The sequence below is a fragment of the Budorcas taxicolor genome, chromosome 25 (genome assembly GCF_023091745.1).
Source record: "Budorcas taxicolor isolate Tak-1 chromosome 25, Takin1.1, whole genome shotgun sequence".
NCBI classification, from domain to species: Eukaryota; Metazoa; Chordata; class Mammalia; order Artiodactyla; family Bovidae; genus Budorcas; species Budorcas taxicolor.
Window position 1 is genome coordinate 27,053,358 of NC_068934.1, and position 27,030 is coordinate 27,080,387.

General features: G+C 40.8%; 2 protein-coding genes and 1 pseudogene across 2 annotated transcripts; 2 read left to right on the plus strand and 1 right to left on the minus strand.

Annotated features, from left to right (window-relative positions):
- The first annotated feature begins 2,257 nt into the window (after nt 1-2,257).
- Nucleotides 2,258-3,193, plus strand: LOC128068986 (olfactory receptor 10G9-like). Its single transcript, XM_052662271.1, has one exon. It carries the CDS (start codon nt 2,258-2,260, stop codon nt 3,191-3,193), a length of 936 nt encoding a protein of 311 aa, XP_052518231.1.
- Nucleotides 3,194-14,175: 10,982 nt separating this feature from the next.
- LOC128068783 (olfactory receptor 145-like) lies at nt 14,176-15,474 on the plus strand (annotated as a pseudogene).
- Nucleotides 15,475-25,742: 10,268 nt separating this feature from the next.
- On the minus strand, nt 25,743-26,675 carry LOC128068969 (olfactory receptor 10G4-like). Its single transcript, XM_052662249.1, has one exon. The coding sequence runs from the start codon at nt 26,673-26,675 to the stop codon at nt 25,743-25,745; it is 933 nt and encodes a 310-aa protein (XP_052518209.1).
- Nucleotides 26,676-27,030: the final 355 nt, after the last annotated feature.

Genomic DNA, 27,030 nt, shown 5'->3' on the forward strand with positions numbered 1-27,030 from the left:
AAAGATGGGCACAATAAAGGACAGAAACGGTATGGACCTAACATAAGCAGAAGATATTAAGAAGAGGTGGTAAGAACACACAGAAGAACTATACAAGAAAGATCTTCATGACCCAGATAACCACGATGGCATAATCACTCACCTAAAGTCAGACATCCTGGAATGTGAAGTCAAGTGGGCCTTAGGAAGCATCACTATGAGCAAAACTAGTGGAGGGATGGAATTCCACATGAGCTATTTCAAATCCTAAAAGATAATGCTGTCCAAGTTCTGCCCTCAATATGCCAGCGAATTTGGAAAACTCAGCAGGGGCCACAGGACTGGGAAAGGTCAGTTTTCATTCCAAACCCAAAGAAAGGCAATGTCAAAGAATGTTCAAACTACCACACAACTGCACTCAGCTCAGATGCTAGCAAACTGAAAGTCGCTCAGTTGTGTCTGACTCTTTGTAACCCCATGGACTGTATAGTCCATGGAATTCTCCAAGCCAGAATACTGTAATGGGTAGCCTTTCCCTTCTCCAGGGGAATCTTCCCAACCCAGTGATCAAACCCAGGTCTCCCACATTGTAGGCAGATTCATTGATGAGCCAAAGGGAAGCCCGTTTGTAGCCTATTCCTTCTCCAGCGGATCTTCCCCACCCAGGAATCGAACCGGGGTCTCTTGAACTGTAGGCGGATTCTTTACCAATGGTAGCTAAGTAATGTTCAAAATTCTTCAAGTCAGGCTTCAACTGTATGTGAACTGTGAACTTCCAGATGTTCAAGTTGGATTTAGAAAAGGCAGAAGAACCAGAGATCAAATTGCCAACATCCTTTGGATCATAGAAAAAGCAAGAAAGTTCCAAAAAAACTTCTACTTCTTCTTTATTGACGATGCCAAAGCCTTTGACTGTGTGGATCACAAGAAATTGTGGAAAATACTTAAAGATATGGGAATACCAGACCATCTTACATTACATGCCGCCTGAGATATCTGTGTGCAGGTCAAGAAGCAACAGTTAGAACTGAACACGGAACAACAGACTAGATCCAAATAGGGAAAGGAGTATGTCAAGGCTGCATATAGTCACCCTGCTTATTTAACTTACATGCAGAATACATCATGTGACATGCCGGGCTGGATGAAGCACAAGCTGGAAACAAGTTTTCAGGGAGAAATATCAAAAACCTCAGATATGCAGATGACAGCACCCTTATGGCAGAAAGTGAAGAAGAACTAAAGAGCCTCTTGATGAAAGTGAAAGAGGAAAGTCAAAAAGTTAGCTTATAACTCAACATTTAGAATACTAAGGTCATGGCATCTGGTCCCATCACTTCATGGTAAATAGATGGGGAAACAACGGAAACAGTGACAGACTTTTTTTTTTTTTGGCTCCAAAATCACTGCAGATGGTGACTTGCAGCCATGAAATTAAAAGACAGTTGCTCCTTGGAAGAAGAGCTATGACCAACCTAGACAGCATATTAAAAAGCAGAGACTTTACTTTGCCAGCAAATGTCCGTTTAGTTAAGGCTATGGTTTTTCCAGCAGCCATGTATGGATGTGAGTGTTGGACTATAAAGCTGAGTCCTGAAGAATTGATGCTTTTGAACTGTGGTGTTGGAGAAGACTCTTGAGAGTCCCTTGGACTTCAAGGAGATCAAACCAGCCAATCCAAAAGGAAATCAGTCCTGAATATTCACTAGCAGGACTGATGCTGAAGCTGAAACTCCAATACTTTGGCCACCTGATGAAAAGAGCTAACTCACTGGAAAAGACCCTGATGCCAGGAAAGATTGAAGGCGGGAGGAGAAGGGGACTACAGAGGATGAGATGGTTGGATGGCATCACCGACGTGAGGACATGAGTTTGAGCAAGTTTCAGGAGTTAGTGATGGACAGGGAAGCCTGGCGTGCTGCAGTCGATGGGGTCACAAAGATTCAGACATGACTGAGCAACTGAACTGAACTAGCAATATTTATGATACAACAGTGGAAATTTAAAATTGATTTCTCTTATTTTTTTTACATATATCTGTGTGTGTTTCTGTCTCTATGTGTGAGAAAGAGTAAGAGAGATAAGAGAAGGAGAAGACAGAATCATTCTATCCTTTTTTTCAAAGGTGACTTGTTATAAACAAAGTTGGTATGATCCTAGAACCATGTAGCATATATGATGCAATTTTTGTATAGAAAATGTGTTCTCAGTTCTTGATTAAATGCTGGGTGCTCTTGGTATCCCCATAGAGAGAAAGAGAGATCAAAAGCCTGGAGAAATGACAAACATGAGCCTAGTAACAACGTTCATCCTCTTGGGCCTTCCCTATGCACCAGAGCTGGACACGTTCCTCTTTGGAATCTTCCTGGTGATTTATGTCCTCACTGTGATGGGGAACCTACTCATCCTGCTGGTGATTATAGTGAATCCCCGTCTGCACACCCCCATGTACTACTTCCTAACCAACCTGTCCTTCATTGACATGTGGTACTCCACGGTCACTGTGCCCAAAATGCTGATGACCCTGGTGTCCCCAGAAGGCAGTCCTATCTCCTTTCCCAGCTGTGTGGCCCAGCTCTACTCTTTCCACTTCCTGGGCAGCACCGAGTGCTTCCTCTACACCGTCATGGCCTATGACCGCTTCCTGGCCATCAGTTACCCACTCAGGTACGCCAGCATGATGAGTGGGAGGACATGTGCCATCCTGGCCACAACCACATGGCTCAGTGGCTCTGTGCACTCTGCTGTCCAGACCGCACTGACATTCCATTTGCCCTTCTGTGGGCCCAACCAGATCCAGCATTACATCTGTGATGCACCAGCCATCCTCAAACTGGCCTGTGCAGACACGTCCACCGTGGAGATGGTAATCTTTGTCAGCATTGGGGTGGTGGCCTCAGGCTGCTTTCTTCTTATTGTGCTGTCCTACACATCCATCGTCCATTCCATCCTGAAGATCCGCACGTCAGAGGGGAGATGGAGAGCCTTCCAGACCTGTGCCTCCCACTGCATTGTGGTCCTTTGCTTCTTTGGCCCTGGTGTTTTCATTTATCTGAGACCAGGCTCCAAGGAGATTGTGGACAGAATTGTGGCTGTTTTCTACACTGTTATGACACCCCTTCTGAACCCTATGATCTACACCCTGCGGAACAAGGAAGTGAAGAAAGCTCTGTTGAAGTTTAAAGACAAAGTAGTGTACTCACAAAGCAAATAAGCTATATTATGTAGATACACATATTTAAAAAACTTAGTAATATAATTTAATCATCAACAAGAAATGTATTATGTTTATAGTTCTCATTATGAAATTTTATCTAAATCAGCTACTCAGGGATATTTGCTTGACTAATTTTTCTGAGGAATTTTAAAGGCCATATTAGGTTTTTTAAACATGAGATTTCAGTTTATTGGGCTTCCTTTGTGGCTCAGATGGCAAAGAGCCTGCCTACAATGCAGGAGACTGTGGTTTGATCCCTGGGTCAGGAAGAACCCCTGGAGAAGAGAATGACTACCCACTCCAGTATTCTTGCCTGGAGAATTCCTGGACAGAGGAGTCTGTCAGTCTATGAGGTCAAAAAGAGTCAGACACAACAGGCCAACTAACATGCTAACACACTTTCACACTTTCGGTTTATTAATTTAGTGAAACCAAGGCACATATCATATGCTGTATCATAGGTCCTTATTCATTATCTATTTTATATATAGTTGTATATGAATGGACAAGTTCCCAATTGGGACAGAAGTACATCAAGGCTGTATATTGTCACCCTGCTTATTTAAATTATATGTTGAGTACATCATGCGAAATGCCACGCTGGATGAAGCACAAGCTGGAATCAAGATTGGCAGGAGAATTATCAGTAACCTCAGACATGCAGATGACACCACCCTTATGGCAGAAAGCAAATAGGAACTGAAGAGCCTCTTGATGGAAGTGAAAAAGGAGAGTGAAAAAGCTGGCTTAAACCTCAGCATTAAAAAAACTAAGATCATGGCATCCGGTCCAATCACTTCATGGTAAATAGATAGGGAAACAATGGAAACAGTGACAGACCTTTATTTTCTTGGGCTCCAAATCATTGCAGATGGTGACTGCAGCCATGAAATTAAAAGACGCTTGCTCCTTGGAAGAAAAGCTATGACCTTTCTAGACAGCATATTAAAAAGAAGAGACATTACTTTGCCAGCAAAGGTCCATCTAATCAAAGCTATGGTTCTTCCAATAGTCATGTATGGATGTGAGAGTTAGACCATAAAGAAAGCTGAGTGCTATTGAATTGATGCTTTTAAACTGTGGTGTTGGAGTAGACTCTTGAGAGTCCCTTGGACTTCTAGAAAATCTAACCAGCCAATCCTAAAGGAAATCAGTCCTGAATATTCATTGAAAGGACTGATGCTGAAGCTGAAACTCCAATACTTTGGCTACCTGATGCAAAGAACTGACTCATTGGAAAAGACCCTGACGCTGGGAACAATTGAAGGTGGGAGGAGAAGGGGATGACAGAGGGTGAGATGGTTGGATAGCATCACTGACCTGATGGGTGTGAGTTTGAGTAGGCTCTGGGAGTTGGTGAAGGACAGGGAAGCCTGGTGTGCTGCAGTCCATGGGGTTGCAAAGAGTTGGACATGACTGAGTGACTGAACTGAACTGATATGAATGTTAATCCCAGGCTACTAACTATTATCTCTCACCCCACCTTGTTTCCCCTTTGGTAACTATAAGTTTGTTTTTGGAATCTGTGAGTCTATTTCTGTTTTGTAAATAAGTTCATTTATATCATTAAAAATATCACTTTCTCTATCCATGTGTCCGTGGACATTTAGGTTGGTTCTATGTCTTGGTTATTCTAAAATAGTGTTGATATGAACATTGTAGTGCCTGTATCTTTTCAAATTATGGTTTTTCTCTGGATATATGCACAGGAGTGGGATTACTAGATCCTGCGATATTTCTATTTTTACTATTTTAAGGAGTTCCATACTGTTCTCCATAGAGGTTGTGACAATTCACATTCTCACCTTCTCCACACTCTCTCCAGCATTTATTATTTGTAGATTTTTTGAGGATGGCTGTTCTGATCAGTGGGAGGTGATACTTCATTGTAGTTTCCATTTGCAATTCTCTAATTACTAGTGATGTTGAGCATCTTTTTATGTGCTTTTGGCACTCTGTATGCCTTCCTTTTGGAGAAGGCAATGGCACCCCACTCCAGTACTCTTGCCTGGAAAATCCCATGGACAGGGGAGCCTGGTGGGCTGCAGTCCATGGGGTCGCTAAGAGTCGGACACGACTGAGCAACTTCACTTTCACTTTTCACTTTCATGCATTGGAGAAGGAAATGGCAACCCACTCCAGCGTTCTTGCTTGGAGAATCCCAGGGACGGGGGAGCCTGGTGGGCTGCCGTCTATGGGGTCGCACAGAGTTGGATACGACTGAAACGACTTAGCAGTAGCAGCAGCATGCCTTCCTTTGGACTTCCCAAGTGGCTAAGTGGTTAAGAATATGCCTGCCAATGCAGGAGATGCAGGAGATGTGGGTTCAGTCCTTGGGCATGGAAGATCCCTTGGAGGAGGAAGTGGCAACTCTCTCCAGTATTCTTGCCTGGATAATCCCATGGACAGAAGAGCCTGGCAGGCTACAGTTCATGAGGCTGCAAAGAGTTGGATACAACTGAATGGCTGAGAATGCAGCATGCAGGCCTTCCTTTGAGAAATGTGTATTTAGATTTTTGCCCATTATTTGATTGAGTTGCTATTATTTTTTTGACATAGAGTTGCTTGCATATTTTAGATATGAATCCTTTGACAATCACTTCATTGGCAAGTATTTTCTCCCATTCCATGGCTTTTCTTTTTGTTTTGTTTATAGTTTTCTCTGCTGTGCAAATGCTTTTAGTTAAATTAGGTCCTATTTGTTTGTTTTTGCTTTTATTTTCATTACTCTAGTGGTGAATAGGAAAGCTACCTCTGTGATTTATGTCTGAGTATTCTGCCTTTATTTTCCTCTAAGAGTTTTGTAGTGTCCAGCCTTATATATACCATGCTGACTTTATTTTTGTGTTAGAGAGTGTTCCAAACTAATTCTTTTACATGTAGCTTTCCAGTATTCCCAGAACCACTTATGAAGAGACTGTCTTTTCTCTACTGTATATTCTTACCTCCTTTGTCATAGATTACTTGGCCATACATGTATGGATTTATTTCTGGGCTTTCTATCTGGTTCCATTGGTCTAAATTTAAGTTTTTGTATAGTACTGTACTGTTTGATTACTGTAGCTTTGTATTATAGTCTGAAGTCAGGGAGCCTGATACCTCCATCTTCATTTATCTTTGTCAGGATTGGTTTGGTTCTTCAGAGTCTTTTCTGTTTCCTTATAACTTAAATATTTTTTTACTCTAGTTTTGTGAAAAATGTCATTGGTCATTTGATAGGGATTGCTAAGAATCTGTAGATTGCCTTTTGACATATAACACTAGTAGTGGGTATACAAAATAATATTTCAATATTGGTATATATTGCGAAATACCACAGTAAGCTTAGTTAACATTTGTTAAAATTCATAGTGACAATTTTTTTTTCTTTTGTAAGAACTTTCAAGATCTGTTATTTAGCAACTTTCAAATATAAAATAGAATGTTATTAAGTTGATTACCACATTGTTTGTGCTGTCCCATGACTTACTTATTTAATAACTGGAAGTTTTCACCTTTTGACCCCCTTCATTCATTTTGCTCACTCTCCGTCACCTGCCACTACCACATTAGCAATTACTATTCTGTTTCTTTATATCTATAAACTTGACTATTTGTTGTTGTTGCTGATTCCACGCACATGTGTGATCATAATATATTTATCCTTGACTTAGTTCACTTAGTTTAATGTCCTCAAGGTCTGTTCATGTTGTCACAAATGGCAGGATTGCCTTCTTTCTCATTGCTAACTTATATTAAATATCCCATTATATATATGTGTGCATGTGTGTGTGTGTGTGTGTGTGTGTGTACACATATATACACACACATATATATACTGTGGTGAGATATATCTATATCTATATCTATCTACCACAGTCAAGAATGAAAGATAAGGTATTCCCTACAGTCACAACATAAGCATTGTACTCTGAACATTTTTCCTAGCCTTCCTCAAATGGATCCATGTTCTTTCCATAGAGTAATTAGTAAAGGAAAATACCACACCATTTTAAATTTCTTAAGTTTTGGCTTTGCCAGCTGATAAATGGAGCGCTGAACCAAGTCCACCTTGGAAGAATACTTTACCCTGCAATTAATTCCTAGTTCATAAGTGTGGAGTAGGAATTGATATCTCAGCATCTGAGAGAGTCTTCTTGTTGGCTTTCTGACCCTGGAGTAAGTAGGAGCTGTTCTAGGCCATGTGGAAGTCCTTGGTCTTCCCACTTTCAAGAAGAGTCATAAAAACTTTTGGTTTTTGAGGAGACTCACAGAGATTAATACTACTATCAAAAATTAGAAAGATTCAGGATGAAAATTTTGATTACATTCCTATTTAACTCTACAGGTGCAGAATGATACAGGATCATAGATTTAATGGTGTAGTGACTAAAGTCGCAGCTCCTGATCTAGATGTGGTCTGATTAGTGTGTGTTATGGCAGCCATGAGCAAGGTGATCTCCAGTTGTTAATCACTTCTAATTTGTGAAAATCTCCAAAACACAATCTCACACATAAAAATTTTCATATACAGAATAGTTACATGCATAACACATATTTCATAATGCTAAAATGAGATATGTGTGAACATGATCCAGTTTGAAAATAAAATGTTGCTTGAAAGCCTGGAGCATCCTTTGTGATTTTCTCCCATAGTAATCTCTTCTCTTGGTATGAGAGATAATAACTACCCTGACATTACTGTTAGCACTCCCACTGATTTTCTTTTTCCAATAAGTTTGCCAACTATGTTTCATTCCTGTTTTGAACTCATATAAATGGAACCATGCAGCAGCATTTTAACCTAAAAATTATGTTTAAAATATTTGACTTTGGTGTCTGTAGTTACTTAAAATTAAAAAAAAATTCTGTAATATCTGTTTTATGAATAAAACTTTTTTTCCTCTGCTTTTCTGTACTTCCTTTCTCTTCGCACTGAACAACAATGTGAAAACATCAGATAATATCTTCCGAACAATAGTTTTTTTTTTTTTTTTTGCCTAAAGAAGTTCTCTTGATATTTTTTGCAAGGCAGTTCTGTTGGCAACAAATTTGTTTGTCTGAGAAAGTTATTGTTTTATTTTCAAGTTGGAGGATAATAATATTGGGTTTAGAAGTTCCAGGTGATAATTTTTTTCAACACTTTAAATATTTCACTCCACTCTTTTCTTGATTGTGTGGTTTCTAATCATATTTCCTCTGAAATTCAGAGTGGTTTATGCGTTTTGAATCCTAGGTCCTTATCAAATAGATATTTTGAGATCATTTCCCTCATTCTATGTGCTGTTTTTTACCTTCTTCATGATGTCTTCTGGAGGGTGTCTTATTTTGAGCAGTGTGGAAAGCTGAGGAGCCTGATACTTTCTGACTAATAAGGAAATCCTCTCTATTAAGTATAGCATCTTACTTGACTTAAATTTTTTTAAAATCTAAAACAATCATAGTTTTATTACAGTGTTGCAATGTACTTTTATTACAAAGTTTCAATTGCCCATTGGGTAACTGAAGATCAGCTATTAGTATACATATATCCTCTCCTTCTTGAGCCTCTATCCCACCAGCCCCCCATACCACTCCTCTAGGTCATCACAGAGCACTGCGCTGAGCTCCCTGTGTTATAAAGCAGGTTCCCACTAGCTATCTGTTTCATACATGGCGGTGAACCAATGCTTCTTTCTCGATTCTTCCCACCCTCCCCCTCTTCCCCCACTGTGTCCACACGTCCATTCTCTACATCTGAGTCTCTATTCCTACCCTGAAAATAATCACGTCTGTACCATCTTTCCAGATTTCATGTGCTAGTCGCTCAGTCATGTCCAACTCTTTACAACCCTATGGACTATATATATGCGTTAATATATAATATTTGTATTTCTCTTTCTGACTTACTTCACTGTGTATGACAGCTTCTAGGTCCATCCACATCACTACAAATGAATCATTTTTTTCTCCTTTGCATGGATGAATAATATTCCATTGTATATATGCATCACATCTTCTTCATCCATTCATCTGTAAATGGACATTTAGGTTGCTTCTGTATCCTGGCTATTGTAAATACTGCTACAATGGACATTGGAGTACATGTGGCTTTTTTTTTTTTTTTTGAATTATGGTTTTCTCAGGATATATGCCCAGTAGTGGAATTTCTTGTAATACCTACCATCTCACTTGGGTTTCTCTTACCTTGGACGTGGGGTGTCTCTTCATGGCTGCTCCAGCAAAGCACAGCCGCTGCTCCTTACCTTGGAAGAGGTTGCCCCTCCTGACCTTGAATGTGGAGTAGCTCCTCTTGGCCCTCCTGTGCTGGCTCAGCCGCCGGTAAGAGAAACCCAAGTAAGATGGTAGGTATTGCGAGAGGGCATCAGAAGGCAAACACACTGAAACCATAATCACAGAAAACTAGTCAATCTGATCACATGGACCACAGCCTTGTCTAACTCAATGAAACTAAGCCATGCCGTGTGGGGCCACCCAAGACAGACAGGTCATGGTGCAGAGGTCTGACAGAATGTGGCCCACTGGAGAAGGGAATGGCGCACCAGTTCAGTATTCTTGCCTTGAGAACCCCATGAACAGTATGAAAAGGCAAAATGATAGGATACTGAAAGAGGAACTCCCCAGGTCGGTAGGTGCCCAATATGCTACAGGACAGCAGTGGAGAAATAATTCCAGAAAGAATGAAAGGATGAAGCCAAAGCAAAACAGTACCCAGTTGTGGATGTGACTGGTGATAGAAGCAAGGTCCAATGCTATAAAGAGCAATATTGCATAGGAACCTGGAATGTCAGGTCCATGAATCAAGGCAAATTGGAAGTGGTCAAACAAGAGATGGCAAGAGTGAATGTCAACATTCTAGGAATCAGCGAACTAAAATGGACTGGAGGGGTGAATTTAATTCAGATGACCATTATACCTACTACTGCGGGCAGGAATCCCTTAGAAGAAATGGAGTAGCCATCATGGTCAACAAAAGAGTCTGAAATGCAGTACTTGGATGCAATCTCAAAAACAACAGAATGATCTCTGTTCGTTTCCAAGGCAAACCATTCAATATCACAGTAATCCAAGCCTATGCCCCAACCAGTAAAGCTGAAGAAGGTGAAGTTGAATGGTTCTATGAAGACCCACATGACCTTTTAGAACTAACATCCAAAAAAGATGTCCTTTTCATTATAGGGGACTGGAATGCAAAAGTAGGAGGTCAAGAAACACCTGGGGTAACAGGCAAATTTGGCCTTGGAATATGGAATGAAGCAGGGCAAAGGCTAAAAGAGCTTTGCCAAGAGAATGCACTGGTCATAACAAACACCCTCTCTCAACAACACAAGAGAAGATTCTATACATGGCCATCACCAGATGGTCAACATCGGAATCAGACGGATTATATTCCTTGCAGCCAAAGATGGAGAAGCTCTATACGGTTAGCAAAAACAAGACCAGGAGCTGACTGTGGCTCAGATCATGAACTCCTTATTGCCAAATTCAGACTTAGATTGAAGAAAGTAGGGAAAACCACTAGACCATTCAGATATTACCTAAATCAAATCCCTTATGATTATACAGTGGAAGTGACAAGTAGACTTAAGGGACTAGATCTGATAGACAGAGTACCTGATGAGCTATGGATGGAGGTTCATGACATTGTACAGGAGACAGGGATCAAGACCATCCCCATGGAAAAGAAATGCAAAAAAGCAAAATGGCTGTCTGGGTAGGCCTTACAAATAGCTGTGAAATGAATAGAAGTGAAAAGTAAAGGAGAAAAGGAAAGATATATCATCTGAATGCAGAGTTCCAAAGAATAGCAAGGAGAGATAAGAAAGCCTTCCTTAGTGATCAATACAAAGAAATAGAGGAAAACAACAGAATGGGAAAGACTAGAAATCTCTTCAAGAAAATTAGAGATACCAAGGGAACATTTCATGCAAAGATGGGCTCAATAAAAGACAGAAATGGTATGGACCTAACAAAAGCAGAAGATATTAAGAAGAGGTAGCAAGAATACACAGAAGAACTGTACAAAAAAGATCTTCACAGCCCAGATAATCACGATGGTGTGATCACTCACCTAGAACCAGACATCTTGGAATGTGAAGTCAAGTGGGACTTAGAAGGCATCACTACGAACAAAGCTAGTGGAGGTGATGGAATTCCAGTTGAGCTATTTCAAATCCTGGAAGATGATGCTATGAAAGTGCTGCACTCAATATGCCAGCAAATTTGGAAAACTCAGCAGTGGCCACAGGACTGGAAAAGGTCAGTTTTCATTCCAATCTCAAAGAAAGGCAATGCTAAAGAATGCTCAAACTACTGCACAATTGCACTCATCTCACATGCTAGTAAAGTAATGCTCAAAATTCTCCAAGCCAGGCTTCAGCAATACGTGAACCATGAACTTCCAGGTGTTCAAGCTGGTTTTAGAAAAGGCAGAGGAACCAGAGATCAAATTGCCAACATCCGCTGGATCATGGAAAAAGCAAGAGAGTTCCAGAAAAACATCGATTTCTGCTTTATTGACTATGCCAAAGCCTTTCACTGTGTGGATCACAATAAACTGGAAAATTCTGAAAGAGATGGGAATCCCAGACCAACTGACCTGCCTCTTGAGAAATCTGTATGCAGGTCAGGAAGCAACAGTTAGAACTGGACATGGAACAACAGACTGGTTCCAAATAGGAAAAGGAGTACATCAAGGCTGTATATTGTCACCCTGCTTATTTAATTTATATGCAGAGTACATCATGAGAAATGCTGGGCTGGAAGAAACACAAGCTGGGATCAAGATTGCCGGGAGAAATATCAATCACCTCAGATATGCAGATGACACCACCCTTATGGCAGAAAGTGAAGAGGAACTAAAAAGCCTCCTGATGAAAGTGAAAGAGGAGAGTGAAAAAGTTGGCTTAAAGCTCAACATTCAGAAAACGAAGATCATGGCATCTGGTCCCATCACTTCATGGGGAATAGATGGGGAAACAATGGAAACAGTGTCAGACTTTATTTTTTTGGGCTCCAAAATCACTGCAGTTGGTGATTGCAGCCATGAAATAAAAGACGTTTACTCCTTGAAAGAAAAATATGACCAACCTAGATAGCATATTCAAAAGCAGAGACATTACTTTGCCAACAAAGGCCCGTCTAGTCAAGGCTATGGTTTTTCCTGTGGTCATGTATGGATGCCTATGTTCCTCATGTCTCCTGCATTGGCAGGCAGTTTCTTTACCACTAGAGCCACCTGGGAAGCAATGGTAGCCCTATTTGTTTTTAAAGCAACATCCATACTGTTCTTCATAGTGACTTTATCAGTTTTCAGGATAGATCACATCTTAGGTCACAAATGCAGAAGAGATTCTATTTTTATCATCAGTATTTTAGAATTTATGAATCTGAGGCATGAGTCCCTGTCAGTAAGTAAGGGGGTAGGATTCAAACTCATACCCTCTAATTGTATAGCCTAAACTCTATTCTATGATGAGAAGAAATTGGTGACCTCTGTTAATGAAATAATACATTTAAGGAACCACCTGGATCCTCAGGTATAAATTTCCAGGAGATGTTTAAACATAAAACCTTCAGAAAGGAGAAAGCTATTGCATTTTCTTTTGAGATGACAATGAGTTATTAGAAATGAAATGAGTCATTAAATTTTACAAAAATTTCAGGGGAGGATATGAAGAAACCTGCAGTCATACTCTGGGAAATTTCAGTGTAGGATGTGGGAAGACAGAGAACCTGTACAATACATTTTCTTAAGAGAGGAAGATGATAGGAAGATGCAAGTTTATTTTTGCCTCTACCTGGGGGATGTACAGTCCCTGTAGTGACATGTAAACTGGATTAAAATATTGAATCCCTAAGCACCTAAATAGAGAACATGGTCTGGAGTGTAAACCCACCTTTTTTATTTCTTTTTTTATAAATAGAATCTATTCCCTGGGGGAGAGACTTAGCAAGCTTCTACTCTTGATAACCACGTGCACTACATCATTAAACTCACATTCAAACTTCTAGGTCTCATCAAGTGGCAAACTTGATCACAGTGCTCTTTATTTTCCTCTGCTGCTTGAGAAGACTCAAAGTCATAATCTGAACTTAATATTTGTAGGTCAAAAAGATTTCCAGGTCATGCCTGAAGTTAAGTCTGGGTTGCATCCTTTTAGAATAAAAGGAACTAAAGCCTCAAACCAGAAACTGCCTTTCTGGGACCACAGGGTTAAACACCAAGGGAGAACTCTAAGGTTTCTGGCCAAAGGAGGGTGAGTTTCAGAATTCTGTTAATATTAATTTCCTTCCTATTTTGAGAAAGAAGTTCAGGGATGTAATATCTGCCATTCCTCTGGGCCTCCATTTTGTGCAGTCCTGAGTTTCAAGTGAAACTCTTAGAAGAATGTATTCAAGGGGGATCAGAGAGTGTTCAGAGATTAAGAAGCTCAGAAAGTGAAATATCTCAGTCAGTAAGTTCCCTCTCCATGGACAGACTCTCACTTTTCTACTAGGAGCAGTAACTTAACCTCTTCTAGCCTTTGGTACCTTTGTTTTTGGTTAGAGACAACCTTCTTTGTTCTGACTCACACCAGATCTAATCTGCTTTAGAGGGCAGCACCATTGAGCTAGGGTCTCTGTCTCCAATGATATTGATCAGGGGGAAGACTCAAGTGAATGAATAAATAAGAAGGAAGATTCTGTCTTACTGCATCCCTCTCTCCTCCCTTGATTTTTCCAGCAGTCATGTTTGCATATGGCAGCACTGCCTTCCTTCTGTAGGCAAGTTTGCGATGCTCTTTGCCTTCTTTAGCTTAACAAGACTCCAGTAATTAAAAATCCATGTCACTCACAATCATGATAATGGTAAAGGCAGATTATATGGGTCCAGTTTGGGCTAGTCTCAGACACGCTCAGTATATACACTCTTTTGTAGGATGAGACATTGTCAGAAGAGCTGAGTTGTTCTCTAATGGAAGTCTTTCTACTGTTTCCACAGATTCCCCTAGAGAAGAATGGCTCCTGGAATTGGTTCTTTTGTGACTGAATTCATTCTGGTGGGATTAACAGATTGACCAGATGTCCAACTTCCCTTGTTTTTTCTTTTTATAGGAATGTATATGGTCACTGTGATGGGAAATTTGGGCTTGATCACTCTAGTTTGGTTGAATTCATACCTACACACCCTGATGTACTTTTTACTCTTTAGTTTGTCTTTGATAGACATCTGTTATTCTTCTGTATTTACACCCAACATGCTGATTAACTGTATATCAAAGAAAAGTATTATTTCTTACGTGTAATGCATGACCCAACTGTACTTTTTCTCTCTTTTTTAAAAATTTCTGAATGCTGTGTGCTAACTGTGGTGTTGGAGAAGACTCTTGAGAGTCCCTTGGACTGCAAGAAGATCCAACCAGTCCATCCTAAAGGAGATCAGTCCTGGGTGTTCTTTGGAAGGAATGATGCTAAAGCTGAAACTCCAGTACTTTGGCCACCTCATGCGAAGAGTTGACTCATTGGAAAAGACTCTGATGCTGGGAGGGATTGGGGGCAGGAGGAGAAGGGGACGACTGAGGATGAGATGGCTGGAAGGCATCACTGACTCGAGGGACGTGAGTCTGAGTGAACTCCAGGAGTTGGTGATGGACGGGGACGCCTGGCGTGCTGTGATTCATGGGGTCGCAAAGAGTCAGACATGACTGAGCAACTGAACTGAACTGAACTGAACTGAACATCAATGGTCCATGACCGCTATGTGGCCATCTGTAACCCACTCTTGTATAATGTTGGTATGTCCCCTAAAGTGTGTTCCAGTCTTATACTTGGTTCCTACTTGATGGCATTTTCTGCTGCCATGGCTCACACTGGATGCATGCTGAGACTGACCTTGTGCAATGCAAACACCATCAACCATTATTTGTGTGACATCCTCCCCGTGCTCTAGCTCTCCTGCACAAGTTCCTACATCAGTGAGTGGAAGTGTTCCTTGTGGTGGGCATCAACATCACTGTGCTCAGTCTCACCATCTTTGTTTCTTACGGTCTCGTCCTTTCCGGCATCCTCCACATCATGTCCATGGAGGGCAGACCCAGAGCCCTCAGCACCTGCAGTTCCTACATCATTGCTGTTTCTCTGTTTTTTGGATCAGGGGCATTTATGTATCTAAACCCATCTTCTACTGGATCTATGGATGAAGAATCTCTTCTGTCTTTTATACCATTGTAGTTCCCATGATGAACCCCTTAATTTTTAGTTTGAGAAACAAAGATGTTCAAATTGCTTTGAGTAAAACCCTGAGAAGAAAGTATTGATTAGCATCACAGTCTCCATGCAGGTAGTCATAGGACAGGAGTGTCTGTGTTTATTTACAACTGTTCTATTGGCATCCTTCTTATCCTACTTCTTCCTCACCATGGGGAAGAAAATTGGAGTCATCTGTCAAAGTAGGTCTTCTATCTTCATCGCTTTCAGAATTTACTGTTCTTTTTCTATTTCCTATTTAAGAATAGCATTAAGAAATACATTCATCTCCATTTTTTTTCCCATTGTCATTATGGGCTTTGTTTGTTTCCCTTAGAAAAAGATAAATGGTTCTGCTAATGATTAAAAAAGTAACATTGCTGTATCTTTAAAGTCTTTTTAAAGCATTTATTTTTAGTTATCAATAAAGTTAAAATTAATACTATCTGCTTAGGGGCATTAGGGCATTTCTTAAATGCCACTTGTGCCAGCGGAAGTAGGAATTGGACAATCTGTCTTACCCTTTTCTATAGTCCTACAGTGGTCAGGAGTATGATTCCTCCAAATGCCAGTGTTTCACAATTACCTGTGTGTGTGCTCAGTCACTCCATCATGTCCAACTCTGTGACCCCCTGGATTGTAGCTGGCCTGGCTCCTCTGTCCCTGGAATTTTCCAAGCAAGAATACTGGAGTGGATTGCCATTTCCTTCTCCAGGGGATCTTCTCATCTCAGGGGCTGAACTGTGAAACCAGCATCTCCTGCACTGGCAGGCAGATTTTTTTTTTACCACGGAGCCACCAGGGAAGCCCCACAGCAGACTATTAGCTTTTTGATTTCAAGTCTACCACTCTTTCTGGTATTCTTTATATCTCATGACTCATGCTAATGCTCAGTCATGTCTGACTCTGTGATCCGATGGACTGTAGCCCACCAGTCTCCTCTGTCCACGGGATTTTCCATGCAAGAGTACTGGTGTGGTTTGCTATTTCTTCCTTTAGAGATTTTCCAACCCAGGGATTGAACCCTTGCCTCCTTTGTCTCCTACATTTCAGGAGGATTCTTTACCCACTGAGCCACTACTTCATTTTATTTTTATTTTAGTAAAGGCAAAATGTGAGAAAAGATTTGTTTTGAAAGCAGACTTTTTCTAAGAATGTGAAATGAAGTATTTTCAGGGCATGGAAGAAAAATAATTCCTGGAATGTGTCATTAGTCCATGATCCAAAGAGACACAGGATAATAAATAAGGTCCTCAGTAGGGGATGGTCAATGAGATTTAGAAACCACAATTCATTGTGAATTTTTACTATGATGGTAGAGTACTGTAATTATCCTCATTTTCCATAAAGCTGTGTTTTCCATAAAGCTGTGTCTAAAACTCATAATATAGAATGATCACATTAATAGTGGTTTTGGCTAAGATGGCGGAGGAATAGGATGGGGAGACCACTTTCTTCCCCACAAATTCATCAAAAGAACATCTAAACGCTGAGGAAATTCCACAAAACAACTTCAGAATGCTGGCAGAGGACATCAGGCACCCAGAAAAGCAGCCCATTGTCTTCAAAAGGAGGTAGGAAAAAATATAAAAGACAAAAAGAGAGACAAAAGAGGTAGGGGTGGAGTTCTGTCCCGCGAAGGGAGTCTAAAAAGAGAGAACAGTCTTTTGAACTCTGTGGGGGAGGGAGACGGTGGGATGATTTGGGAGAATGGTATTGAAACATGTATAATATTATATATGAAATGAATTGCCAGTCCAGGTTTGATGCATGATACTGGATGCTTGAGGCTGGTGCACTGGGATAACCCAGAGGGATGGTATGGGGAGGGAGGAGGAAGGGGGTTCAGGATGGCGAACACGTGTATACCCGTGGCAGATTCATGTTGATGTATGGCAAAACCAATACAATATTGTACAGTAATTAACCTCCAATTAAAATGAATAAATTTATATGAAAAAAAAAAGGAGTTTCCAAACACCAGGAAACACTCTCACTGCCGAGTCTGTGGCAAGCCTTGGAACCACAGAGGGCAACATAACCAGGAGGAAAAATAAATAAATAATTAAACCCCACAGATTACGTGCCCAGTGGTAACTCCCCCAGTGGAGAAGCAGTGCAGATGTCTGCATCCACCACTAGCAAGCAGGGGCTGGACAGGGAGGCTCGGGCTGCATTGCTTAGAGTAAGGACCCGGCCTGAATGCCCTGAGGGCAATCTGAGGGAACTAACTTGAGATAGCAAACCAGACTGTGGGATAGCTACCACACGAAAAGCCCTAACCTAAGACACCATCAGGCCTGCTCACAGGACAAAGGACTGAGCAGAGCTAGCTGGCTGCAGACCATCCCCCTCTGGTGACAGGCAGCCAGAGCTGGAAGGGAGCAATCACGGCTCCAGAAAGGCATTATCTACCAAACTGCAAGCAGGCTTCATTGCTAACTAAGATTTCTTGGGATTCTGGACGGTCAACATCCGCCTGAGAAGGTGTGCCGGTTGTACACCCAGAAAACTGAGTGGCAGGGATGGGGGAGGAGATAAGTCGCAGCGACCAAACACCTGGTCACCTGAGCTTCTTGGACCTGGGAAGGGCACAAAACACAGGCCCAATTGAGTCTGCACCTCTGAGGAGTACCTGAGTACCTGAGCCTGAGCGGCTTAGACCTGGGAAGTGCATGCAACCCAGAGCGGGCCTCAGACAGTTCCCAGTAGAGCAACCTAGAGTCTGAGCAGTGTAGACAGGGAGAGCACACACGCCGTGAGCGGGGGCAAACCCAGTGTGGCTGAGACACTGTGAGCACACACCAGTGTTATTTGTTTGCAGTGTCCCTCTCTCTCCACAGCACAACTGAACAAGTGAGCCTAAAAAAGTATCCACCATCACCCTCTTGTGTCAGGGCGGAAATTATACATTGGAGAGACCAGCAAACAGAAGAAGCCAAAACAGAGGGAACCGGCTTGGAAGTGACAGGTGCAATAGATTAAAACCCTGTAATTGGTACCGACTACTTAGGAAGGTGCCTATAGGTCTTGAGAAATATAAGCTGGATCAAGGAACTATCTGAAAATGAACTGACCCCACACTGCACACAACAACACCAGAGAAAGTCCTAGATATATATATATATATATTTTTTTTTACTATTTTTACTATCATTCTTTATTTTTTTTAGTTTTTAAGTCCTCTATTACTCCTTTAATTTTCATTTTTATAACCTACTATTACTTTGCAAAAAAAAGACCCTATTTTTTAAAGCAAACTTCATATTATATATTTTATAATTTTTGTGGCTTTTTTTTTCTTTTTTTTTAATATTGTATTTCTGAAAATCCAACCTCTACTCTAGATTTTTAACCTTTGCTTTTTGGTATTTGTTATCAATTTTGTACCTTTAGGAACCCAATCTTCAGTATCCATTTTTACTTGGGAGTGAGATTACTGGCTTGACTGCTCTCTCCCCCTTTGGACTCTCCTTTTTCTCCACCAGGTCGCCTCTATCTCCTCCCTCCCTCTTCTCTTCTCTACCCAACTCTGAATCTCTTTGTGTGTTCCGGACGGTGGAGAACACTTAGGGAACTGATTACTGGCTGGATCTGTCTCTCTCCTTTTGATTCCCCCCTTTATCCTCCTGGCCACCTCTGTCTCCTTCCTTTCTCTTCTCTGTATAACTCTGTGAACATCTCTGAGAGGTCCAGACTGTGGAGCGCACATAAGGAAGTGATTACTGCCTAGCGTGCTCTCTCCTCTTTTGATTCCACCTCATCTCGTTCAGGTCACCTCTATCTCCCTCCTCCCTCTTCTCTTCTCCATGTAACTCTGTGAACCTCTCTGGGTGTCCTTCACTGTGGAGAAACTTTTCATCTTTAACCTAGACGTTTTACCAATGGTGCTGTATAGAAAACTACAGGCCAATATCACTGATGAACATAGATGCAAAAATCCTTAACAAAAACCCTCAAATAGCCAAAGCAATCTTGAGAAAGAAGAATGGAACTGGAGGAATCAACCTGCCTGACTTCAGGCTCTACTACAAAGCCACAGTCATCAAGACAGTATGGTGCTGGCAGAAAGACAGAAATATAGATCAATATCTTGGCAGATAGTTCAATGGAACAAAATAGAAAGCCCAGACATAAATTCACACACCTATGGACACCTTATTTTTGACAAAGGAGGCAAGAATATACAATGGAGAGAAGACAATCTCTTTAACAAGTGGTGCTGGGAAAACTGGTCAACCACTTGTAAAAGAATGAAACTAGAACACTTTCCAACACCATACACAAAAATAAACTCAAAATGCATTAAAGATTTAAATGTAAGACCAGAAACTATAAAACTCCTAGAGGAGAACATAGGCAAAACACTTTCCGACATACATCACAGCAGGATCCTCTATGACACACCTCCCAGAATATTGGAAATAAAAGCAAAAATAAACAAATGGGACCTAATTAAAATTAAAAGCTTCTGCACAACAAAGGAAACTCTAAGCAAGGTGAAAAGACAGCCTTCAGAATGGGAGAAAATAATAGCAAGTGAAGCAACTGACAAAGAATTAACCTCAAAAACATACAAGCAACTCCTGCAGCTCAATTCCAGAAAAATAAATGACCCAATCAAAAAATGGGCCAAAGAATTAAACAGAGATTTCTCCAAAGAAAATATACAGATGGCTAACAAACACATGAAAAGATGCTCAATATCACTCATTATCAGAGAAATACAAATCAAAACCACAATGAAGTACCATTTCACGCCAGTCAGAATGGCTGCGATCCAAAAGTCTATAAGCAATAAATGCTGGAGAGGGTGTGCAGAAAAGGGAATCCTCTTACACTGTTGGTGGGAATTCAAGCTAATACAGCCACTATGGAGAACAGTGTGGAGATTCCTTAAAAAATTAGAAATAGAACTGCCATATGACCCAGCAATCCCACTGCTGGGTATACACACCGAGGAAACCAGAATTGAAAGAGACATGTGAACCCTAATGTTCGTCGCAGTACTGTTTATAATAGCCAGAACATGGAAGCAACTTAGATATCCATCAGCAGACGAATGGATAAGAAAGCAGTGGTACATATACACAAAGGAGTATTACTCAGCCATTAAAAAGAATACATTTGAATCATTCTAATGAGGTGGATGAAACTGGAGCTGATTATACAGAGGGAAGTAAGCCAGAAAGTAAAACACCAACACAGTATACTAACACATATATATGGAATTTAGAATCATGGTAATGAGAACCTTGTATGTGAGACAGCAAAAGAGACACAAATGTATAGAACAGTCTTTAGGAGTCTGTGGGAGAGGGAGAGGGTGGGATGATTTGGGAGAATGGCATTGAAACATGTATTATATCATATATGAAACAAATCGCCAGTCCAGGTTCGATGCATGATACAGGATTCTCGGGCTGGTGCACTGGGATGACCCAGAGGGATGCTATGGGGAGGGAGGTGGGAGGGGGTTTCAGGATGGGGAACATGTGTACACCCATGGTGGATTCCTGTCAATGTATGGCAAAACCAAACCAATACGGTATTGTAAAGTAATTAGCCTCCAATTAAAATTAAATAAATTTATATTAAAAAAATAAATAAGATTTTTCCAGATTAAAAAAAAGAACTGGACATGGAAAAATGGACTGGTTCAAAATTGGGAAAGGAGTACATCAAGGCTATACATTGTCATCCTGCTTATTTAACTTATATACAGAGTACACCATGAGAAATGCCAGACAGCATGAAGCCCAAACTGGAATCAAGATTGCTGGGAGAAATATCAATAACGTCAGATATGCAGATGACGCCACCCTTATGGCAGAAAACAAAGAGTAACTAAAGAGCTTCTTGATGAAGGTGAAAGAGCAGAGTGAAAAAGTTAACTTAAAATTCAACATTAATAAACTAAGGTCATGGCATCAGGTCCCATCACTTCATGGCAAATTGATGGGGAAACAATGGAAATACTGACAAACTTTATTTTCTTGGACTCTAAAGTCACTGCAGATGGTGACAGCAGCTGAAATTAAAAGGCGCTTGCTACTTGGAAGAAAAGCTATGACCTACTTTGACAGCATATTCAAAAGCAGAAACATTATTTTGCCAACAAAAGTCCATCCAGTCAAAGCTATGGTTTTCCCAGTAGTCATGTATGGATGTGAGAGTTGGACTGTAAAGAAAGCTGAACACTGAAGAATTGCTTTTGAACTGTGGTGTTGGAGAAGACTCTTGAGAATCCCTTGGACTGCAAGGAGATCCAGCCAGTCAATCCTAAAGGAAATCAGTCCTGAATATTCATTGGAACGACTGATGCTGAAGCTGAAACTTCAATTTGGCCACCTGATGTGAACCCTGACTCATTTGAGAAAACCATGATGCTGGGAAAGATTGAAGGCAGGAGAAGGGGATAACAAAGGATAAGATGGTTGGATGGCATCAGCAGCTCAATGGACCTTAATTGGAGCAGGCTATGGGAGACGGTGAAGGACAGGGAGGCCTGGTGTGCTGCAGTCCATGCGGTCATATTGAGTCAGACATGACTGAGCGACTGAACAATAGCATCATTCCCTAAGTGCAATGCACATATCAATTGTAAATTATTTTATTCTTTCTATTTTCCTGTTTGAAAAACAGCCCTTGTAACTCTTAGGGCATTATAATGACATAAAGAAGTATTTACAAATAACACTGTTCCAATTAATATTTGATAATATGGGCATCCCTGATGGTTCAATTGGTAAATAATCTGCCTGCAATGCAGGAGACTCCGGTTCGATTCCTGGGTCGGGAAGATCTGCTGGAGAAGGGATAGGCTACCCACTCCAATATTCTTGGGCTTCCCTTGTGGTTCAGCTGGTATAGAATTTGCCTGCAATGTGGGAGGCCTGGGTTCAATTCCTGGGTTGGGAAGATCCCCTGGAGAAGGGAAAGGCTGCCCACTCCAGTATTCTGGCCTAGAGAATTCCAGGGACTATACAGTTCTTGGGGTCACAAAGGATCAGTTACGACTGAGTGACTTTCACTTTCTTTTGATAAAAAGGATTCATTACTGAAGTATTTCAATTATCCGTTATTTTATTTTATTTTCCAGAGATTTTTCATGCTGTCCCATGTCTCATCATTTTCTATTCATCTCTCTTACAGTTTTTCAGTTTTAAAAGAAGAAAGATATAGGAAGGATTATGAGCAGACCCTCTGAGCTTCAGGGTACATTTTGCTGGGACAATCAGCACATAAGAGGCAAATGTAGAATAAGAGGGAAAAAAGTTTAAATACATGAAATTTGATTTAATAACTTTATCTACTAATGGAAACATCTGACAAGCTGAAGTTATTAGGGACTTGAACAAGGAAGGCAGGAACAGCATGTACAGAAAGAGAAGGTCCCTGTTTAGGGTTGATATCTAAAATTATGAGTGAGCATCAGAAGTTGGGTCCCTCAAAAAGTATAAACATACTGGGAAGTGGAAAGAGTCTGTAGCAGGGAGACCATCTTAAATAAATGATACCAACAATTATGAAGGTGGAATACTACAATAAAAGACAATATTTTTCTTTGAGAAGTCCACAACTTAATGTGGAGCTCACAAATATATAGTATTATAAAGCACTTAGAATCTAAGTCAGGCAGAGTTATGTTATAGGGGGGAAATAAGTTTTTTTTTTTTTTTTAAACCTACATTTGATATATAGACTACACACAACTGTACAAAATTCTGTTCTTTGTTGCTTCAGTGATTATTGATGTTAACTGATGTTTTGTCCTCAAAGAATTAAAAGGTTCCTGAAATTATGTTATACCAATACAGGCTAGAATTTCACTCCATGGGTTTTGATGCTGGGTATTTGGGTGCAGGGCTTCCATGGGGGCTTACACGGTAAAGCATTTGCCTGCATGTGGGAGACCTGGGTTCCATCCCTGGGTCGGGAAGATCCCCTGGAGAAGAAAATGGCAACCCACTCCAGTACTCTTGCCTGAAAAATCCCATGGACAGAGGAGGCTGGTAGGTTACAGTCTGGTGTTGCAAAGAGTCAGACACGACTGAGCAACTTAACCCAACCCATTTGGGATTAAGCCTTAACCACATTTCTTACTAACTGTGTGAATTTGAGTAAGGAACCTGATCATCTTCAGTTTTCTACATCATGTAACAATAGTACCTATGGCATAGTGTTAATGTAATGATAAAGTCTCTAGTAAAGAATAAATAAGGTGTCTAATATAGCCCAAGCTCAAAAACATTTATGTTTTTGCCTCTGAATTGTTCCAGAATAATTTAATTCCATGTAATTTTAATGCTTCATGGACTTTACTGCAGTTAAATTACTTGAAAATTAGTAAATACAGAATATAAAATTTATCAAAACATTTGGAATAATTGCATTGTCAATAATGGCGTTAATCATGATACTAATTTATTATCAGTGATTTAAAGAAAACTACTTTCATGCATCTTCAAAAATACAGCATTTTTGAAGATGGATGAATCACTAGTCAATCACAAAAATAGTTTGTAAAAGGATTGATTCTGAGAAATCAGGCTATCTAGCTGGTGGTCCCAGGTTTGAATTTTAAAACTTTAATTAATTAAAATAAATTTAAATTAAAAAAGAAGCTATTGCATATCGGTACTGCCACAGTCCACAGAGTCACAAAAATCAGATGAGACTGAATGACCGACACTTTCACTTCTCAAAGCACTTTTACTTCTACTAACTCATTGAATCCTCCAAACAGTATTGCTAGAGAAGGTCTTTCACAGCTGAAAAACAGAGATACAGAGCATAACTATTTCTAACCTTATTTGAACAATATTTGCTTTTGTTTACATGTAGTTATAGCACTTCACCCATTGCACGTGGAAGTCCACTTGTATGGGCTGTGTAGCTATGCACTGGGGGGTTTTTATTTACTAGGCCTGATTTTTCTAACTTGTGAAAGAAATATGTTGAAATCCCATGATGCCAAGTGATTGAATTACACATTAATTTTTCTACTTTCTCTCTAAATGGGAAGCACCCTTGGCTCCAGCCTACAAAGTAGAGTGTCCTTGTCCTAGAGCAGGTTGAGGTTTGGTGAATCTGAATTTCCAAGACTCTGAAATATTGAGAGAAGGTGCTCTCTGTGCAGCATGACCTTCATCACCATCCATAGTGAAATGACCCAGCATAGAATAGTTGTGCTGAATATGAGCATCTGGTCCATTAATACAGCGATTTAAGGTCCGATTATGTGATGGAGACTGGAGGTGTCTGATGGTAGCTTCCTCCTGATCACACTGACCAAACCTGAGAAACTTCAGGGCTCTATGAAGATGGTGATGGTTCCCAGTCTCTGAAAGGTGCCTCTCAGATCCATAGCTTGTCCTGAGACCTACCTGGAGCGAAAACAAGCCTCTCAGATGTGTGGGACTCTTTCAGTGTGGGAGCACTGACCAGGGTCAAGATGTCTTGGGAAGCAGGGCAGTTACCTTGGGACCTTCATGCAAACACACACACAGGTGTGCCCACACACACACATACACACACATGCAGCCACACAAAAAAAAACTGAGGAGACAGGTGCACAGCTGTATTGATCAGTAAGTGACCTCTGATAATTGTTGCTGTTCTTGAGCAGTGTCCTCAACTTGTGTGCATAAGACATAAAGAAAAAAGCATATTATCAACTTAGGTATATATAAATAGCTCACTATTCTACATCCAAGATCCAAGTTTAATATTCACTCTTTAAAAAGGTAAAAATCACGTTATATGTCAATTATATATGAATACAATTAGAGGAAAAAGTAAAATAAACATGTTGCAGAGAAATGACTTCATAGATCAAAATTTAACATGTTTATCATAAATAAAAATTTTGTAATTTTTTCAATTTCAAAAATATCCTTAAAACAAATTCCCCTAAGAAGTTTTGATAAAGTTTAATACTGAGAACTATATAAATAAAATATTTCACACTGATAAAATCATATATTGCACTGCTGCTGCTAAGTCGCTTCAGTCGTGTCCGACTCTGTGCAACCCTATAGACCGCAGCCCACCAGGCTCCCCCGTCCCCGGGATTCTCTAGGCAAGAACACTGGAGTGGGTTGCCATTTCCTTCTCCAATGCATGAAAGTGAAAAGTGAAAGTGAAGTTGCTCAGTCATGTCCGACTTAGCGACCCCATGGACTGCAACCCACCAGGCTCCTCCATCCATGGGATTTTCCAGGCAAGAGTACTGGAGTGGGGTGCCATTGTACTATACTATATTATATTTCTATGCTTCATTGTACTATTCTATTACTATATTTGTTTAATGAGCGAGTGTACTTTACAGAGATTACTAGCTCTGCAAATACACTCTTTTGTCTTTAAGCTTCAACAGAGCTTTCTTCACTTCCTTGTTCCTCAGGGTGTAGACCACAGGGTTCAGAAGGGGCGTCATCACAGTGTAGAAAACAGCCACAATCCTGTCCATAGCCTCCTTGGAGCCTGGTCTCAGATAAATGAAAACACAAGGAACAAAGAAGCAAAGAACCACAGTGCAGTGGGAGGCACAGGTCTGGAAGGCTCTCCATCTTCCCTCTGAGGTGCGGATTTTCAGGATGGAATGGACGATGGACACGTAGGACAGCACTATCAGAAGAAAGCAGCCTGAAGCCACCACCCCAATGTTGACAAAGATCACCAACTCATTGGCAGAGGTGTCTGCACAGGCCAGTTTGAGGATGGGTGGTGCATCGCAGAAGTAATGCTGGATCTGGCTGGGTCCACAGAAGGGCAAATGGAATGTCAGTGTGGTCTGGACAGCAGAGTGCACAGAGCCACTGAGCCATGTGGTTGTGGCTAGGAGAACACACGTCTTCCCATTCATCATGCTGGCGTACCTGAGCGGGTGACTGATGGCCAGGAAGCGGTCATAGGCCATGACGGTGTAGAGGAAGCACTCGGTGCTGCCCAGGAAGTGGAAGGAGTAGAGCTGGGCCACACAGCTGGGAAAGGAGATAGGACTGCCTTCTGGGGACACCAGGGTCATCAGCATTTTGGGCACAGTGACCGTGGAGAACCACATGTCAATGAAGGACAAGTTGGTTAGGAAGTAGTACATGGGGGTGTGCAGGTGAGGATTCACTATAATCACCAGCAGGATGAGTAGGTTCCCCAGCACAGTGAGGACATAGATCACTAGGAAGATTCCAAAGAGGAGCGTGTCCAGCTCTGGTGCATGGGGAAGGCCCGTGAAGATGAACGTTGTCACTAAGCTCATGTTTGTCATTTCTCCAGGCTTTTGATCTCTCTTTCTCTCTATGGGAATATCAAGAGCATCCAGTATTTAATTGAGAACTATTCTCTATATAGAAATTGCATTATACATGGTAGATAATTCTATAATTATTCTCCACTTTATTATAAAACTTCTTTGATTTTTCTCCTTAAATTTTATTTTTAATTGGGGGTTAATTTCAATGTTGTGATTGTTTCTGCATGGAATACCTTCATTATCATCCTCTGTGCCTCTCTCTGTCTCTCTCTCTCTCTCTATTTCTGTCTCTCTCTCTTTCTCTCTCTCACGCACGAAAATTGAGATTATATATATACACATATGCAGATGAAAGTACAAGAAATCCATT